The sequence below is a fragment of the Carassius auratus genome, chromosome 47 (assembly GCF_003368295.1).
Source record: "Carassius auratus strain Wakin chromosome 47, ASM336829v1, whole genome shotgun sequence".
NCBI classification, from domain to species: domain Eukaryota; kingdom Metazoa; phylum Chordata; class Actinopteri; order Cypriniformes; family Cyprinidae; genus Carassius; species Carassius auratus.
Genome location: NC_039289.1, coordinates 10,505,260 through 10,523,407, shown reverse-complemented (window position 1 = coordinate 10,523,407; position 18,148 = coordinate 10,505,260). Strand labels below are relative to the sequence as shown.

Below are 18,148 nucleotides of genomic sequence, written 5' to 3'. Positions count from 1 at the left end.
AGGACATAGACGGGGGAGCAAAGAGCTCAGGCAATTCAGTACAATTCAGTTCAAATTGGATTTATTGCCTTAAAATTTTAATTAAAATACAATTTATTAAATTGGCAATTTTCCAAATATTAGGAAACAGTAAAAAGAACATTACGATTTATATTAATTATACAGTGTGTGTGTGTGTGTGTGTGAGAGAGAGAGAGAATCAGTCACTGTCTCCATCTTTAGGAAGTGATCCAAGTTTTTCTTCTGCTGCCCGAAGAAAAAGCATAAATAACAATATTTACCAATCAATTAAATTACTTTTTAATTGCATTTAATTACACTTAGATGTGTAAGTATATTTTTAAAATGCCGATTTATATTACAGTGATTACACTCTAAGAATATGGTACACACTGTTATTCATATACATCTATGCACATGTATGTTTTTTTTTCTTTGGTACTACTTTAACAAGTGTAAATATTCTGTGCAAATAAAATCATAAAAATCAATACAAAATTGACAATCAACATTATTCATTCCCTCCTTAAATGTTCATATTTTTATTGCACACCATATTTGCATTAATAAGAGTATATCTGGCTTATTAAGGGTTACATAAAATTTTTGTGTCATAAGGTATCATTACAGGGTGCCAGGTTTTACAGTATAAAATATCGTAATGTTGGTTTGATATATTTTTTTTTTGCTTCAAAAGAAGTGTCAGTTAAAGACCCTTTAGGTTCAAATGAGGATGAAATGTCGAAGACATCAAAAAGATTTAGGTACTTTTAAATTCAACTTTTAACTTCATACTTGACTCGGACTACAAGATAAAGAACTTCAGACTCAACTCAAATAGGACTCCAGGTTAAAGACTTCAGACTTGACTCAGAGTCCAGCAATAAAGACTTCAGGCTTGACTCAGAGTCCAGATTAAAGACTTTTGAATACAAAACATTGCACCGGCCAGATCGGCCTATTGGAAAATGGCCAGTATACCCAGTAGTGTACCGTGAGGTTTCAGTCAGGGCCTTCAGTAAGCAACTGTAAACTACATACCATTACACATCTATCTTACACATCTCTGTAACAGCTAATGCAGCCATATGCATATAATTAGCATATTATGCCGCACACAGGCTCTCAATGACAATGACAGATGATGAACAATTTGAACAGTAGACTAGATGGGGATGGGTTCAATTCTGAGTAAATTTCCCTACATGGATCAGTAAAAGTAATCCACCAATAGACGATTCATTATGATCATTGATCATAGACCTACAGTCTAAATTAGGAAAAACCATACCATAACTTTGTCTCCAACCTGATAAAATTGGTACTTTTGCCCATCCTGCCAATACTGTCACTCATGCGTGTATGTATGTAGTGCAGCTTTCTAGTGCTCTTTTAGTTATCATATTGTGTATACATTTCAGGAGAGGCACTAAGTGCAGACAAATGGATGATGTCTTTGGAAGGGACAACAGCCTTCTGAATGGAGTGGCAGTGACCTTCACTGCCTACATGTTTAACTAACAGTATCCTAAAGAGGCCTCAAGCACTAAAGGTATGTTAAAACGGTTTGCACACTTATAAAGAAAATAGATCATTCTCATATGGAACATCCGATGAATCACTTTCTTTTTGTTTAGTATTGTTAGGCTCTATGATATACTCTATGCATTGATGTCAAAAGACAGGTTTCCATCCAGTTCCTTTGCATCTTTTAAGTGCATTCGTAGAAATTTGGCAAAGAAACACTGTAACTGGAGAGCATTTCCATCAGCTCTGTTATGTAAATTAGACATGGACAGGAGAGTAGTTCTGAAACGCTGTGGGATCAAAACTTAAGGGGCAACTTAAAACACCTGATAGAGTTGCAACAAAATATCCCACAGATTCTCTATGGGGTTCAGGTCAGGAGAGTTGGTAGGCCAATTGAGCACGGTCAGTAAACCATTTACCAGTGGTTTTGGCACTGTGAGCAGGTGCCAGGTCGTGCTGAAAAACAAAATCTTCATCTCCATAAAGCTTTTCAGCAGATGGAAGCATGAAGTGCTCCAAAATCTCCTGATAGCTAGCTGCATTGACCCTGCCCTTGATAAAACACAGTGGACCAACAACAGCAGCTGACATGGCACCCCAGACCATCACTGACCGTGGGTACTTGACACTGGACTTCAGGCATTTTGGCATTTCCTTCTCCCCAGTCTTCCACCAGACTCTGGCACATTGATTTCCGAATGACATGCAAAATTTGCTTTCATCCGAAAAAAGTGTCTCCATCCAGCTTTTTATTGCACATTTTAACCTTTTGAAAAAAAAAATCCTGAATGGAAACGGTTCAAATTCACATAAAATATTCTAATGTGAATAAAACTTTGTGGACTGACTTGCTAATACAGGTCCTTCTCAAAAAATTCACATATTGTGAAAAAGTTATATATATTACATATATTTTAGATTCATTGCACACACACTGAAATATTTCAGGTCTTTTGTTTTAATACTTATGATTTTGGCATACAGCTCATGAAAACCCAAAATTCCTTTCAAAAAATTAGCATATCATGAAAAGGTTCTCTAAACGAGCTATTAACCTAATCATCTGAATCAACTAATTAACTCTAAACACCTGCAAAAGATTCCTGAGGCTTTAAAAAACTCCCAGCCTGGTTCATTACTCAAAACCGCAATCATGGGTAAGACTGCCGACCTGACTGCTGTCCAGAAGGCCATCATTGACACCCTCAAGCGAGAGGGTAAGACACAGAAATAAATTTATGAATTAATAGGCTGTTCCCAGAGTGCTGTATCAAGGCACCTTAGTGAGAAGTCTCTGGGAAGGAAAAAGTGTGGCAAAAAACGCTGCACAATGAGAAGAGGTGACCGGACCCTGGGGAAGATTGTGGAGAAGGACCGATTCCAGACCTTGGGGGACCTGCGGAAGCAGTGGACTGAGTCTGGAGTAGAAACATCCAGAGCCACCGTGCACAGGCGTGTGCAGGAAATGGGCTACAGAGAAGCAGCACTGGACTGTTGCTCAGTTGTCCAAAGTACTTTTTTCAGATGAAAGCAAATTTTGCATGTCATTCGGAAATCAAGGTGCCAGAGTCTGGAGGAAGACTGGGGAGAAGGAAATGCCAGAGTCAGTGATGGTCTGGGGTGCCATGTCAGCTGCTGGTGTTGGTCCACTGTGTTTTATCAAGGGCAGGGCAGGGTCAAAGCAGCTAGCTATCAGGAGATTTTGGAGCACTTCATGCTTCCATCTGCTGAAAAGATTTCGTTTTTCAGCACAACCTGGCACCTGCTCACAGTGCCAAAACCACTGGTAAATGGTTTACGGACCATGGTATAGTGATCGACCGATGTATCTGTTTACCGATATTTTTCCCGATATTTAAGCATTTTTCCATAATCGGGTATCGGTTTTGTAATATCGGATTCGCCGATTTACGGCGCCATCTTGTGGCCGTTTTGAGATTTCCGCCATTGCAGCCCGGGCGTCTGAGAAGATCAGTCAACAACAACTCAGTGCACAGGTAAAGTATATGTTCTACTTGGTTTGCTTTAATTAATCAACTTTAACATAACACACATGCACAAATGAGATCTGAGACATAAATTCCTGATATAGTTAATTTATGCAGCTTGTTTCTAAACAATTGAGACGAACTCATTGAGTTACGTAGTGTTCGTCATGTCCTGCTCCAATAAAGACGTATCTTTAAATGAATTAAATAAAACAGACATGAATGAGTGCATGTTGAAAATAAAAAAATGTTTTTTTTTATTCTTTTATTATGTGTTTTATGTTCTGTCGCTGTCATTCTGTTGTACTGCGGAGCTTCTGTCACGAAAACAAATTCCTCGTACGCTATGTGTAAACATACCTGGCAATAAAGCTAATTCTGATTCGGAAAAGCGTTGAATTTAATTCTCTATCTGTTGTATTTGCTCACCATTATTGCTTAGCAACTGACGGATGATCTGGAGGCTAAGCACGGCCACTGAATGAAAATTTTGACAAGATTATCTTGTTTAAACACACTAGATTATATTATCATTTACTACATAACTATTTCGCTAATACACATATACATATATTCAGCTTTGTGGAAATTAATTATTTATTATCTCCATGCGCGATCGCGGTTGATTATAGTCAAACAGCACTTTGTCAGTTGGCATTTCATGATCTAACGTTAGATTGAATCTAGATCATAAAATGCCAACTGACAAGTGTTGTTTAATTTTATATACTCTCGGGATAAAAGTTTGTTCATATTGCTCAGCACCTGACTGGGTTGATGATCAGGAAGCCTCATGCACGGCCACTGCATGAAATTTTTGAAGGAAGCAGGCTTACAGGGCAGAATGCTGAAAGACTCTGTTTTCTACACTAAAACCTAGTTCTGCTTAACTGGGAGTATTAAGTTACACTACTAAATAGCTATGCACTCCTAAATAGCCCTCCCGCCCCCACCAATATGTTAGAATCATTTTTGTGCTTTATTTTTTTACCCGTTTTTATTTTTTTACCTCATCAAAGCTTTTATTTTAAAACAAAGACACTTAGTAACAGTGCACTTACATTTTTTGGACTCAGACCCCTCTATTTATTTGTGTATACATATAAAGTTTTTTTTTTGTATGCAAGGAGGGAGTGATTGTTATAAATAAAATGTTTTTTTTTCAGCTCATTTGTGTTGTAATAATTGTCAGAAACAGAAGTATAACAGTAAATAAATATCGGTTCTGCATATCGGTTATCGGGTACATAAACATGCAAATAATCGGTATCGGTTATAAAAAAAATCAATATCGGTCGATCACTAGGTATTACTGTGCTCAATTGGCCTGCCAACTCTCCTGACCTGAACCCCATAAATAATCTGTTTGATATTGTGAAGAGAAAGTTGAGAGACGCAAGACCCAACACTCTGGATGAGCTTAAGGCCGCTATGGAAGCATCCTGGGCCTCCATAACACCTCAACAGTGCCGCTGCACCGCATTGAAGCAGTCATTTCTGCAAAAGGATTCCCGACCAAGTATTGAGTGCATAACTGAACAATTATTTGAAGGTTGACTTTTTGTATAAAAAACACTTTTCTTTTATTGGTCGGATGAAATGTGCTAATTTTTTGAGATAGGAATTTTGGGTTTTCATGAGCTGTATGCCAAAATCATCAGAATTAAAACAATAAAAGACCTGAAATATTTCAGTTGGTGTGCAATGAATCTAAAATATATGAAAGTTTAATTTTTATCATTACATTATGGAAAATAATGAACTTTATCACAATATGCTATTTTTTTGAGAAGGACCTGTATTTAAGAAAACAATGTAGAAGCCAATGTAATTCTAAATGTTATGTTAAATGTGTTGGTTAAATACATCAACGTCTTTTTCTACTAGCAAGTGGGAATAGTTTACTTTTGTTTGTTTTTTACAGTGTATTCATCATTAACTGATATGAAAACAGTATATTACTTGCTGTAAATTCATGGCAATTAGTTGCCAGGAATTTCCTGTAAAATTACAATACATTTTTAACAGTGTAGATAACTGAGTAAAGATCATATATATCCAAGTGTTCAACTCAAATTGTGAAACGCGTGTATTAAATTCTATGCACACAGACTGAAGTAATTTAAGACTATGGTTCTTTTAATTGGTCTGTGCAGCTCCGCATGACGTCGTACACAATGCAGTTCCCAGCACGAGATACCGACCTCTGAATTTATAGGCTTATAAAATGACTGCTTAACACCAACTGAACACTGGTGCAGAGATAAGTGCACTTTCTCATCCAAGCTGGTCATCAGTCTAACAGGGCTCGTCAATGTCAAAATGACAGTGTTGGCCTATTAAATCTATGAAGGCAGGCATTACCTCATTACAGGGGTGGTAAAGAGTACTCAAATTACACTTTAAAATACAGATACATAAAGTACAGGATTTTTTTTTACCAAAAACATAGTATTTAAGTTATATATAAAACCTTAAATTGGACTTATTAAAAATGTATTACATGTTACTACAAAAGGAATAACAGTGCAGTGCATATGGCACAAACATCTGTCACTCCTGATCAATCGAAGAACATCCATGAGAAGACAGAAAAATGCACAGAGTTTGTAAAAGGTGTGAACGCTGCAGAGAAAAAAAAAAGTAATTCCTTACCAGGAGTCCAAGACATTTACAATACTTTGTTTACATGTAAAAAGCCAGGGGTGCCTGGGTCTCAGAGAGAGAAACCAGAAAGCAGTTGTGAAAAAACACCAAATGATACCAAAAAAACTTTAAATATTTTTATTTATTTGATGGGGAAACTAAGCAAACAGGAAAACAAATGAAAAAAATATCAAGTAAGGGTTATGCAAAGTGCCCATTTCAATGACCACATCCCTGCCAATTTCCCTAATCACTTCCCTGAGCTTGTCTGCTTCCATGACCACTTCCCTTATTGCTTCCCTGACGTTGACCGCTTCCATGACCACTTCCATAACTACTTTCCTGATGTTGACTGCTTCCATGACCACTTCCCTGATCATGTCGATTTCCATAAGTTTCATAACCATTTCCACTTCTGTAGCTACTTCCCTGGTCACTTCCATAACGTCTTCCACTTTCATCACTACTTCCCTGATATTGACCGCTTCCATGACCACTTGCATAACTACTTCCCTGATCACTTCCACTTCCATAACTACTTCCCTGAGCTTGACCACTTCCCTGATCACTTCCAGAACTATGTCTATAACCATTTCCAGAACTGCTCTCACTTCCATAACCACTTCCCGGATCGCTTCCACTTCCATAATTACTTCCCTGAGCTTGACCACTTCCCTGATCACTTCCAGAACTATGTCTATAACCACTTCCAGAACTGCTTCCCCTTCCATAACCACTTCCCTGCGCAAGACCACTTCCACTTCCATAATTACTTCCCTGAGCCTGACCCCTTCCAGAACCACTTCCCCGAGCTCGACCCCTTCCACTTCCATAGTTACGTCCACTTCCAGAACCACTTCCCTGAGCCTGACCACCTCCACTTTCATAATTACTTCCACTTTCATAATCAGTTCCACTTCCAGAACCACCTCCCTGAGCCTGACCGCTTCCAGAACTACTTCCACTTCCAGAACCACTTCCCTGAGACTGACTGCTTCCAGAATCAGTTCCACTTCCAGAACTGGTCTCAGAACTACTTCCTTGAGCCTGACCACTTCCATAGTTACTTCCACTTTCAGAATCAGTTTCAGAACTACTCCCCTGAGCCTGACCGCTTCCATAATTACTTCCACTTCCAGAACCACTTTCAGAGCTACCTCCTTGAACCTGACTGCTTCCATGTCCATTATTACTTCCACTTTCATAACCAGTTCCACTTCCAGAACCACTTGCCTGAGCGCTTCCATAATTACTTCCACTTCCATAATTATTTCCACTTCCAGAACCACTTTCAGAACTACTTCCCTGAGCCTGACCACTAACACTTCCAGAACCAGTTCCCTGAGCCTGACTGCTTCCACTTCCATAACTAGTTCCAGAACTACTTCCACTTCCATAACCACTTCCACCTCTAGAACCACTTCCCTGAGCCTGACTGCTTCCACTTCCATGACTAATTCCACTTCCATAACCACTTTCAGAACTACTTCCTTGAACCTGATTGCTTCCATGTCCATTATTTCTTCCACTTTCATAACCAGTTCCACTTCCAGAACCACTTGCCTGAGCCTGACTGCTTCCGTAATTATTTCCACTCCCATAACTAGTTCTACCTCCAGAACCACTTCCCTGAGCCTGACTGCTTCCACTTCCATGACTAATTCCACTTCCATAACCACTTTCAGAACTACCTCCTTGAGCCTGATTGCTTCCATGTCCATTATTACTTCCACTTTCATAACCAGTTCTACTTCCAGAACCACTTGCCTGAGCCTGACCGCTTCCATAATTACTTCCAGAACCACTTTCAGAACTACTTCCCTGAGCCTGACCACTAACACTTCCAGAACCACTTCCCTGAGCCTGACTGCTTCCACTTCCAGAACCACTTCCCTGAGCCTGACTGCTTTCACTTCCGTGACTAGTTCCACTTCCATAACCACTTCCAGAACCGCTTCCCTGAGCCTGACTGCTTCCACTTCCATGACTAGTTCCACTTCCAGAACCACTTGCCTGAGCCTGACTACCATAATTACTGCTCCCATAACTAGTTCCACCTCCAGAACCACTTCCCTGAACCTGACTACCTTCACTTCCTTGACTTCCACTTCCCTGAGCCTGACTGCTTCCACTTCCAGAACCACTTCTCTGGGCCTGACTGCTTCCACTTCCATAACTACTTCCACTTCCAGAACCACTTCCCTGAGCCTGACTGCTTCCACCTCCGGAACCACTTCCCTGAGCCTGACTGCTTCCACTTCCATGACTAGTTCCACTTCCAGAACCACTTCCCTGAGCCTGACTGCTGCCACTTCCATAACTACTTCCACTTCCAGAACTACTTCCTTGAACCTGATTGCTTCCACTTCCTGAACCACTTCCAATTCCAGAACTACTTCCCTGAGCCTGGCCACTTCCATAACTAGTTCCACTTCCAGAACCAGTTCCAGAACTACTTGCATTTCCAGTTCCAGAACTACTTCCAGAAATACGTTCTTGAGCCTGACCACTTCCGGAACTAGTTCCACTTCCAGAACTACTCACACTTCCAGAACCATTTCCAGAACTACTCTCCTGAACCTGACCACTTCCAGAACTACTTCCAGTTCCATAACCACTTCCGGAACTACTTCCCTGAGCCTGACCACTTCCAGAACTACTTCCACTTCCAGAACCTGTTCCAGAACTACTTGCACTTCCAGTTCCATAACCACTTCCAGAACTACTCACACTTCCATAACTACTCCCACTTCCAGAACTACTTCCCTGAGCCTGACCACTTCCAGAACTACTTCCAGTTCCAGAACCACTTCCGGAACTACTTCCCTGAGCCTGACCAATTCCAGAACTACTTCCACTTCCAGTTCCATGACCACTTCCAGAACTACTCACACTTCCATAACTACTCCCACTTCCAGAACTACTCCCCTGAGCCTGACCACTTCCAGAACTACTTCCAGTTCCAGAACCACTTCCGGAACTACTTTCCTGAGCCTGACCAATTCCAGAACTACTTCCACTTCCAGAACCTGTTCCAGAACTACTTGCACTTCCAGTTCCATGACCACTTCCAGAACTACTCACACTTCCATAATTACTCCCACTTCCAGAACTACTTCCCTGAGCCTGACCACTTGAAGAACTACTTCCACTTCCAGTTCCTGAACCACTTCCAGAACTACTTCCACTTCCAGTTCCTGAACCACTTCCAGGACTACTTCCCTGAGCCTGACCAATTCCAGAACTACTTCCACTTCCAAAAGCAGTTCCAGAACTACTTGCACTTCCAGTTCCATAACCACTTCCAGAACTACTCACACTTCCATAATTACTCCCACTTCCAGAACTACTTCCCTGAGCCTGACCACTTCCAGAACTACTTCCACTTCCAGAACCACTTCCACTTCCAGAACCAGTTCCAGAACTACTTCCCATTCCAGAACCAGTTCCAGAACTACTTGCACTTCCAGTTCCATAACCACTTCCAGAACTACTCACACTTCCATAACTACTCCCACTTCCAGAACTACTTCCCTGAGCCTGACCACTTCCAGAACTACTTCCACTTCCAGAACCACTTCCACTTCCAGAACCCGTTCCAGAACTACTTCCCATTCCAGAACCAGTTCCAGAACTACTTGCACTTCCAGTTCCATAACCACTTCCAGAACTACTCACACTTCCATAACTACTCCCACTTCCAGAACTACTTCCCTGAGCCTGACCACTTCCAGAACTACTTCCACTTCCAGAACCTGTTCCAGAACTACTTGCACTTCCAGTTCCATAACCACTTCCAGAACTACTCACACTTCCATAACTACTCCCACCTCCAGAACTACTCCCCTGAGCCTGACCACTTCCAGAACTACTTGCACTTCCAGTTCCATAACCACTTCCAGAACTACTCACACTTCCATAACTACTCCCACCTCCAGAACTACTCCCCTGAGCCTGACCACTTCCAGAACTACTTCCACTTCCAGTTCCATAACCACTTCCGGAACTAGTTCCACTTCCAGAACCACTTCCAATACTACTTGCACTTCCAGTTCCAGAACCACTTCCAGAACTACTTGCACTTCCAGTTCCATAACCACTTCCGGAACTAGTTCCACTTCCATAACCACTTCCAGAACTACTTGCACTTCCAGTTCCAGAACCACTTCCAGAACTACTTGCACTTCCAGTTCCAGAACCACTTCCAGAACTACTCACACTTCCATAACTACTCCCAGTTCCAGAACTACTTCCCTGAGCCTGACCACTTCCGGAACTACTTCCACTTCCAGAACCTGTTCCAGAACTACTTGCACTTCCAGTTCCATAACCACTTCCGGAACTAGTTCCACTTCCAGAACCACTTCCAGAACTACTTGCACTTCCAGTTCCATAACCACTTCCAGTTCCATAACCACTTCCAGAACTACTTCCAGTTCCTGTTCCATGACCACTTCCAGAACTACTTCCACTTCCAGAACCAGTTCCAGAACTACTTGCAATTCCAGTTCCATAACCACTTCCAAAACTACTCCCACTTCCAGAACTACTTCCCTGAGCCTGACCACTTCCAGAACTACTTCCACTTCCAGAACTACTTGCACTTCCAGTTCCATAACCACTTCCAGAACTACTCACACTTCCAAAACTACTCCCACTTCCAGAACTACTTCCCTGAGCCTGACCACTTCCAGAACTACTTCCAGTTCCATAACCACTTCCAGAACTACTTCCCTGAGCCTGACCACTTCCAGAACTACTTCCACTTCCAGAACCACCTGCACTTCCAGTTCCATAACTGCTTCCAGAACTACTCCCTTGAACCTGACCACTTCCAGAACTACTTCCACTCCCAGAACCAGTTCCAGAACTACTTCCACTCCCAGAACCAGTTCCAGAACTACTCCCACTCCCAGAACCACTTACACTTCCAGAACCACTTCCCTGAGCCTGACCACTTCCAGAACCACTTACACTACCAGAACTACTTCCCTGAGCCTGACCACTTCCAGAACCAGTTCCAGAACTACTTCCAGAACTACCTCCAGAACCAAATCCAGAACTACTTCCAGAACTACTTCCACGATTACTTGTCTGAATACTTACATAACCCCTTCCATTTCCACCTGCCTTAACACTTACATGAACACTTCCCTGACCACTTTCTTGATCATTTGCTTCACTACATGCATAGCCACAGGTAGTTGGGCAACATTTCTGCGAGTCAGGACACTGGCCATCATGGAAACAGCTTTCAGCACATTCTGGAGTGTCCTTCGGTTTGGGACATTGACCTGGTTTCACTGCATGAACACAGATAGTCAGCTTTAGTCCATGCATATACATCAGGAGTAACCAACCCTGCAAAGTTCAGCTCCAATCCTAATCAAACACAACTGAAGCAATTAATTAAGGTCTCCTTGATCACTTAATTAAAAGGCAGGTGTGTTTGACTAGGGTTGGAGCTAATCTTTGCAGGACAGTCAATAACCAGGAGCAGGGTTGGTTACCCCTGATATACACTGTACACCACTTCAGTATACAGGTGCTGGTCATAATAATGTCATCAAAAAGTTGATTTCAACAATTCCATTAAAAAAGTGAAACTTGTACACCGTGTTGTAGTCGAGTCACCAACTGTCGAGTCCGAGTCGAGTCTCGAGTCTCAGTGTTCGAGTCCAAGTCACCAAAGAAGAGTTTGAGTCAAGTCCAAGTCGAGTCACCATTACCAGATAAAAAAAAAAAAAAACGCCATGGATATCCTGAATGGCATTGGGAGGAGTAAATGATTTGGAAATTTTCATTTTTGTTTGAACTAATCCTTAACACTGCATTACAGAAATACACTCGAAGTAAAAAAGAAACATGCATTTTACAGGACACTGTATTTTAAAGATACTTAACACATAAAAATCAATATGCCGAGAGAGAGAGAAAGAGGGAGAGAGAGAGAGTGAGTGAGTGCGTTTGTGTGAGTGAACGAGTGATTTAACGTGAGTGCGTTAGTATGTGTTCAAGTGAATGTGTCTGTGTGACGGCACGCGACTGGTCAGAAAGCAACGTGTAATGATAAGGGCCGTTCAAATATCACGTCTTTTGCGCACTCAAGTTCGTTATTTCAAATGTAGGCGCGCAATATACGTGCTCATAATGTAAGCGTATGTGCGCTCATAATGAAAGCATACAGGTACGTTCGCACCGCATCGAGTTAAAAACCATCTCAACTTTTCAGAATGCAGCAAGCGCACCGCGGATCATGTGACAAGAACTAACCAATCAGCTTCATCCTTTCCCGCAAGTGCCCGAGCGCTTTGGAAAAAAAGTAAAGTGAAAGTAAAGTGAGTGACTTCAGCGAGTGTGTTGTCAGGCAAAGAAACAAGCGGTAGCAGTGTCTGTGAGAAAAATAAAAATATAAAAAAATAAAAAAGGAGAGTAGATCCCGGCCGGTCTTGGGCACGAGACTTTTTTTTTTTTTTTTTTTTTAGTCAAAAACAACGTGATGAAGGCTCAAGTCCGATTTTATATATCCTCGACTCCGAGTCCAAGTACGAGTCATCAGTCTGCGAATCCAAGTAGAGTCACGAGTCCAGAGAATGGAGTCTCGAGTCAGACTCGAGTCCAAAGAATAGTGACTCGAGTCCGAGTCCAGGATTCGAGTACTCCATCTCTGCTTGTATGTTATCATCATTACACAGAGACTGATATATTTCAAATGTTTCTCTTTTAATTTTGATTATAACTGACAACTGAAGAAAATTCCAAATTCAGTATCTCTGAAAATAATATTGTGAAAAGGTTCAATATTGCTGAAACCTGGTGCCACTCTAATCAAATAACTCAAAACACCTGCAAAGGCTTTTAAATGGTCTCAGTCTAGTTCTGTAGGCTACAGAATCATGGGGAAGACTCCTGACTTGACAGTTGTCCAATAGACAACCATTGACACCTTGCACAAGGAGGGCAAGTCAAAAGGTAATTGCAAAAGAGGCTGGCTGTTCACAGAGCTCTGTGTCCAAACATTAATAAAGGGGCGAAGGGAATGAAAAGATGTGGTAGAAAAAGTGTGCAAGCATTAGGGATGACCACACCCTGGAGAGGATTGTGAAACAAAACCCATTCAAAAATGTGGGGAGATTCACAAAGAGTGGACTGCAGCTGGAGTCAGTGCTTCAAGAACCACTATGCACAGACGTATGCAAAACATTGGTTTTAGCTGTCGCATTCATTGTCAAGCCACTCTTGAAAAAAAACAGACAGCATCAGAATCATCTCACATGGGCCACAGCTACAGCTAGTCCAAACTACAGCTAGTCCAAAATGCAGCAGCAAGAGTTCTTACTAGAATCACGAAGTATGACCATATTAACCCGGTCCTGTCAACACTGCACTGGCTCCCTATCAAACATTGTATAGATTTTAAAATATTGCTTATTACTTACAAAGCCCTGAATGGTTTAGCACCTCTGTATTTGAATTAGCTCCTTTTACATTATAATCCTCTACGTCCGCTACGCTCTCAAAACTCAGGCAATTTGATAATACCTAGAATATAAAAACCAACTGCGGGCGGCAGATCCTTTTCCTATTTGGCGCCAAAACTCTGCAATAACCTACCTAACATTGTTCAGGAGGCACACACACTCTTGCAGTTTAAATCTAGATTAAAGACCCATCTCTTTAACCTGGCTTACACATAACATACTAATATGCTTTTAATATCCAAATCCGTTAAAGGATTTTTAGTCTGCATTAATTAGGTAAACCGGAATGGCATATACGCTAATATTTGTCTGTTTCTCTTATTCCAAGGTCACCATAGCGACCAGATCCAGTCTGTATCCAGATCAGAGTGTCACTGCAGTAACCCTGATCCAGTACGTATCCAGACCAGATGGTGGATCAGCACCTAGAAAGGACTTCTACTGCCCTGAAAGACAGTGGAGACCAGGACAACTAGAGCCCCAGATACAGATCCCCTGTAAAGACCTTGTCTCAGAGGTCACCAGGACAAGACCACAGGAAACAGATGATTCTTCTGCACAATCTGACCTTGCTGCAGCCTGGAATTGAACTACTGGTTTCGTCTGGTCAGAGGAGAACTGGCCCCCTAACTGAGCCTGGTTTCTCCCAAGGTTTTTTTTCTCCATTCTGTCACCGATGGAGTTTTTGTTCCTTGCCTCTGTCGCCTCTGGCTTGTTTAGTTGGGGTCACTTCATCTACAGCAATATCGTTGACACACAGTTTTCCTAATGAATGTTGTTCAGTTGCATTGACGCAATGTATTTTGTTTAAAGCGCTATATAAATAAAGGTGACTTAACTTGGAGAAAGAGAGGAGAGGCACACAATCCACGTTGATTGAGGTCCAGTGTAAAGTTTCCACAGTCAGTGATGGTTTGGTGTGCCGTGCAGGTCCAAGGTCCTGCACACAGTGCCAAAGCTACCAGTACCTGGTTTAAAGACCATGGTATCCCTGTTCTTATTCTTAATTGACCTACAAACTCGCCTGACCTTAACCCCACAGAAAATCTACGGAGTATTGTGAAGCTGAAGATGTGATATGCCAGACTCAATGCAGAAGAGCTGAAGGCCACTATCAGAGTAACCAGGCCTCTCATAACACCAGAGCAGTGCCACAGACTGATCAACTCCATGCCACGCCGCATTGCTGCAGTAATTCAGGCAAAAGAAGCCCCAACCAAGTATTGAGTGCTGTACGTGCTCATGCTTTCATGTTCATACTTTTCAGTTGGCCAAGATTTCTAAAAATCCTTTCTTTGTATTAGTATCAAGTAATATACTATAATATTTTCTGAGATACTGAATTTGGGATTTTCCTTAGTTGTCAGTTATTATCAAAATTAAAAGAAACAAACATTTGAAATATATCAGTCTGTGTGTAATGAATGAATACAATATTCAAAAAGTGAAACTTGTATGGAATTAGTAAAATTACTCAACCTTTTGATGATATTCTAATTATATGACCAGCACTTGTAAGAAACACACAGCACAAATAGCAAGTTTTAACAACTGAGTGAATACTATTCTAACTAGGAGTCCTCTTTATGTTCTATAGCCATCCTGGTTAAAACGTCATGTGGGATGAATTCAAACGTACTTTTGATAATTACAAAAGGCTAAATGAATTTAACGTCATCATTACTATTAATGTTAACAAGTACCAAAACAATATAACACGCATACCTGCATATGGAGCCGTACAGTAACGACCACATCCATTGCTGCAGCACTTCTCATTGTTGGGACAGTCAGAGTCACCGTTACAGAATGTGGTACACGATCTTCTTTCAAAGGTTGGGGGTGGACACAGTCCTGGCTTCATCAATGACTCCTGAATAATTCTATCCACTTAAATTTAAAAGAGTCTTGCATTACACTTCAGTCTCTGCTTAAAAGCGAACATTGAATTCAATGTGTTACTTTTTTTTTAGCATCCATTAACTCACTGGAAACAGGTGGCACACATGCGGGCCCTGACTCAAATATACAGCATTTGTCTCCTCCAAAGCAGTCTCCATCAGAAAAACACCCTCGACGGGATGGCACAACAGTCAGCTTTGTCGGACAGAACCCGGCCACAATTTTTGGGAAGGTCACTTCAAAAATGTAAGAGGTTACAGATTACAAGTTACCCTATTTAAAGTGTAATTCGAGAAAGAACCACTCAATGTCGAACATTTCCATTCACCTAAATTTTTACTTTACACTTTGGTCTCGGGTTAAAAAGCTTATATTAAAATCAATGCATTAGGCTACTTTTTTTTTGGGGGGGGGGGGGGGGGTGCACATTATTAACTCACTGGAAACAGGTGGCACACATGCAGACCCCGACTCAAATATACAGCATTTTTCTCCTCCAGGGCAATCTCCATCAAAGAAACATCCTCGACGAGACGGCACGACCGTCAGCTTCATCGGACAGAAACCAAACACCATTGTTGGGAAGCTGACTTTTGAAAACATAATAAAAGTTACAGATTACAAGTTATCCCATTTAAAAAATGTTATATCAGTAGTGTAACCACTTCAGTGGCTTTGTTAATTTAATGTAACTTACATGTGATTACTTTTCTAGACAAATATTTTCAACTTAAGTAGTTTTGAAACATTAAAAAAATATATATTTTAGAGTTACTTTCAAAGACTGAGAAACACTTATTTTTGCAGTCCTTCAGGTTGTGTAATAAAGTTAACAGATTTTCTCACATGTGGCATCTGTTATGATCAAGTTTCCAGACAGACATGATAAAACAGCCATCAACGAGCAGTACACTCGTGCTGTCATCCTCCCGACCTGCGGTCTGGCAGTGATCTCTGCTGGGAAATGCGCTAAATTGGTGCGTCAGGAAAAGAGGACAGCGAGCAGAGAAAAAAATAAACCAATAAACGTGTCGCCGCAACAAAAAACTCTGTTTTAAAGATCCAAGGAGATCAAGTAAACTCCAAACCTGATCAAACGCACCTGCCTGTCGCTTTCTAGTTATCTGGAAGACCTTGATTAGCTTGTTCAGGTGTGTTTGATTGGGGTTGGATGAGACGAGACTTAGGTCTCTGTAGTGCAAAAGTGGGCGTGTTTATCACCTTCTAGGTGCTTTCAAACTGCTGGGTGTTTCTAAATCATGCAATCTAAATGATCCCCTCACCCCTAAACCTAACGTCACTATAACGTCAACCAATCAGGTTGCCTAAGAGAGGGTTGAATTGCTTTGTCTAAATTGACCGCACTTGGTCTTTGCACTTGACCACTTTAGCCTACTATAGCCGATTAGGGGTGCGTTTCCCAAAACCATAGTTGCTTTAGTTCTTTTATCAACAAGGTTCGTTCTTCGAAGCTCATCCCGGAGTTGCGGTCATAACAGGTCCCCGGTAATTAATGTAAACGGGATTAGATTGCATATTTTTAAGCAGAATTGATACTTAAAATCTGTCCCAGCCACGGTTACAAAAGTATCCTTCTGGGGTGTATTCCAGAAAGCAGGGTTAACTTACCGTGAACTAAACCCTGAACTTTCGGTTGATTAACCCCAAACCTGCTTACTCGAGGTATGTGGTTCCAAAAACGCTACCGGGAGTAAGTTCATTCAACTCAGAGTATGTTCCTGGTTAAGACTCAAGACATTCTCAACAGAGCGACGAATCGACGAGTCACTATAGAAACGGACGCTAAGAAAAAGCGTGCCAAGCTGTTTCTTTCTTCTTCTTTTGTTCATTAGTTGTTTACATGCTTAGTGCATATCGCCACCTAATTGATGGCTGTGCAATTTTTATTTATTTCCATTTCATCTTTAATCCTTGAGAAAGAATGTGAATTATATTGTTTGTTTTATGCTAATTTATATTAAGTCAGATATGTATTTTGATTTAAATTTAGACATTATAGAAAATGCCGATCCATCTGTAAGATAATATAAAATGTATTAAATAAAATAAATAAATATTATATATTTAAATATTTAATATATAAATATATATTAAGTTTAACATTACCCTACATAGTATTTATGTATGATAACTCTTATATATGCCAATAAAAGAAATAATATAATATATTGCCCCATTACTTATATTAGCGCTTTCTCATTAACATATCATATATATATATATATATATATATATATATATATATATATATATATATATATATATATATATATGTATGTATGTATGTATGTATAATGTTGTGCGGTATCTGTCACACCCACTGAAGGCTCGCTGAAGTGAACTAACCCTGGAACAGAACCTGCTCCGGTGCAGGTTATGTTCAGAGAGTGAGTTGCTATGACAACTAACATACCCTGAAAGTTACCTCCATTTTTGGTAGAGTTGGGGTACTTGAACTTGGACTCGGACTCGAGTCCGGACTCGAGTCCAATTTTGAATGAACTCGGACTTGTCACGCACTTGGGTGAATTTGTACTCGGACTTGACACGGACTTGAACATTTTGGACTCGGAAAATATT

General features: G+C 40.9%; 1 protein-coding gene across 27 annotated transcripts; it reads right to left on the bottom strand.

Annotated features, from left to right (window-relative positions):
- Positions 1-6,317: 6,317 nt before the first annotated feature.
- Positions 6,318-16,622, bottom strand: LOC113065083 (fibroin heavy chain-like). 27 transcript variants are annotated; one of them, XM_026236222.1, is made up of 6 exons: positions 16,394-16,622; positions 15,988-16,137; positions 15,634-15,783; positions 15,371-15,535; positions 6,955-11,467; positions 6,318-6,924 (listed from the first exon to the last, which is right to left on the bottom strand). In XM_026236222.1, the coding sequence occupies exons 1-6, from the start codon at positions 16,470-16,472 to the stop codon at positions 6,411-6,413; spliced, it is 5,571 nt and encodes a 1,856-aa protein (XP_026092007.1). In that variant the 5' UTR covers positions 16,473-16,622; the 3' UTR covers positions 6,318-6,410. The 27 variants fall into 27 exon arrangements, with proteins under 27 accessions (XP_026092007.1, XP_026092011.1, XP_026092027.1 ...); XM_026236226.1 differs by having other exon boundaries at positions 6,318-7,249; positions 7,292-11,467; XM_026236242.1 differs by having other exon boundaries at positions 6,318-7,397; positions 7,932-11,467.
- Positions 16,623-18,148: the final 1,526 nt, after the last annotated feature.

What these genes read in the sequence shown, in the direction of transcription:
- LOC113065083 (XM_026236221.1), bottom strand. Translation starts at nt 16,472, where the DNA reads ATGACAGCACGAGTGTACTGCTCGTTGATGGCTGTTTTATCATGTCTG. An exon ending in GATCATAACAGATGCCACAT is followed by an intron (nt 16,138 to 16,393) that starts GTGAGAAAATCT and finishes TGTTTTCAAAAG; the next exon opens with TCAGCTTCCCAACAATGGTG. An exon ending in CTGTACGGCTCCATATGCAG is followed by an intron (nt 11,468 to 15,370) that starts GTATGCGTGTTA and finishes GTGTTCATGCAG; the next exon opens with TGAAACCAGGTCAATGTCCC.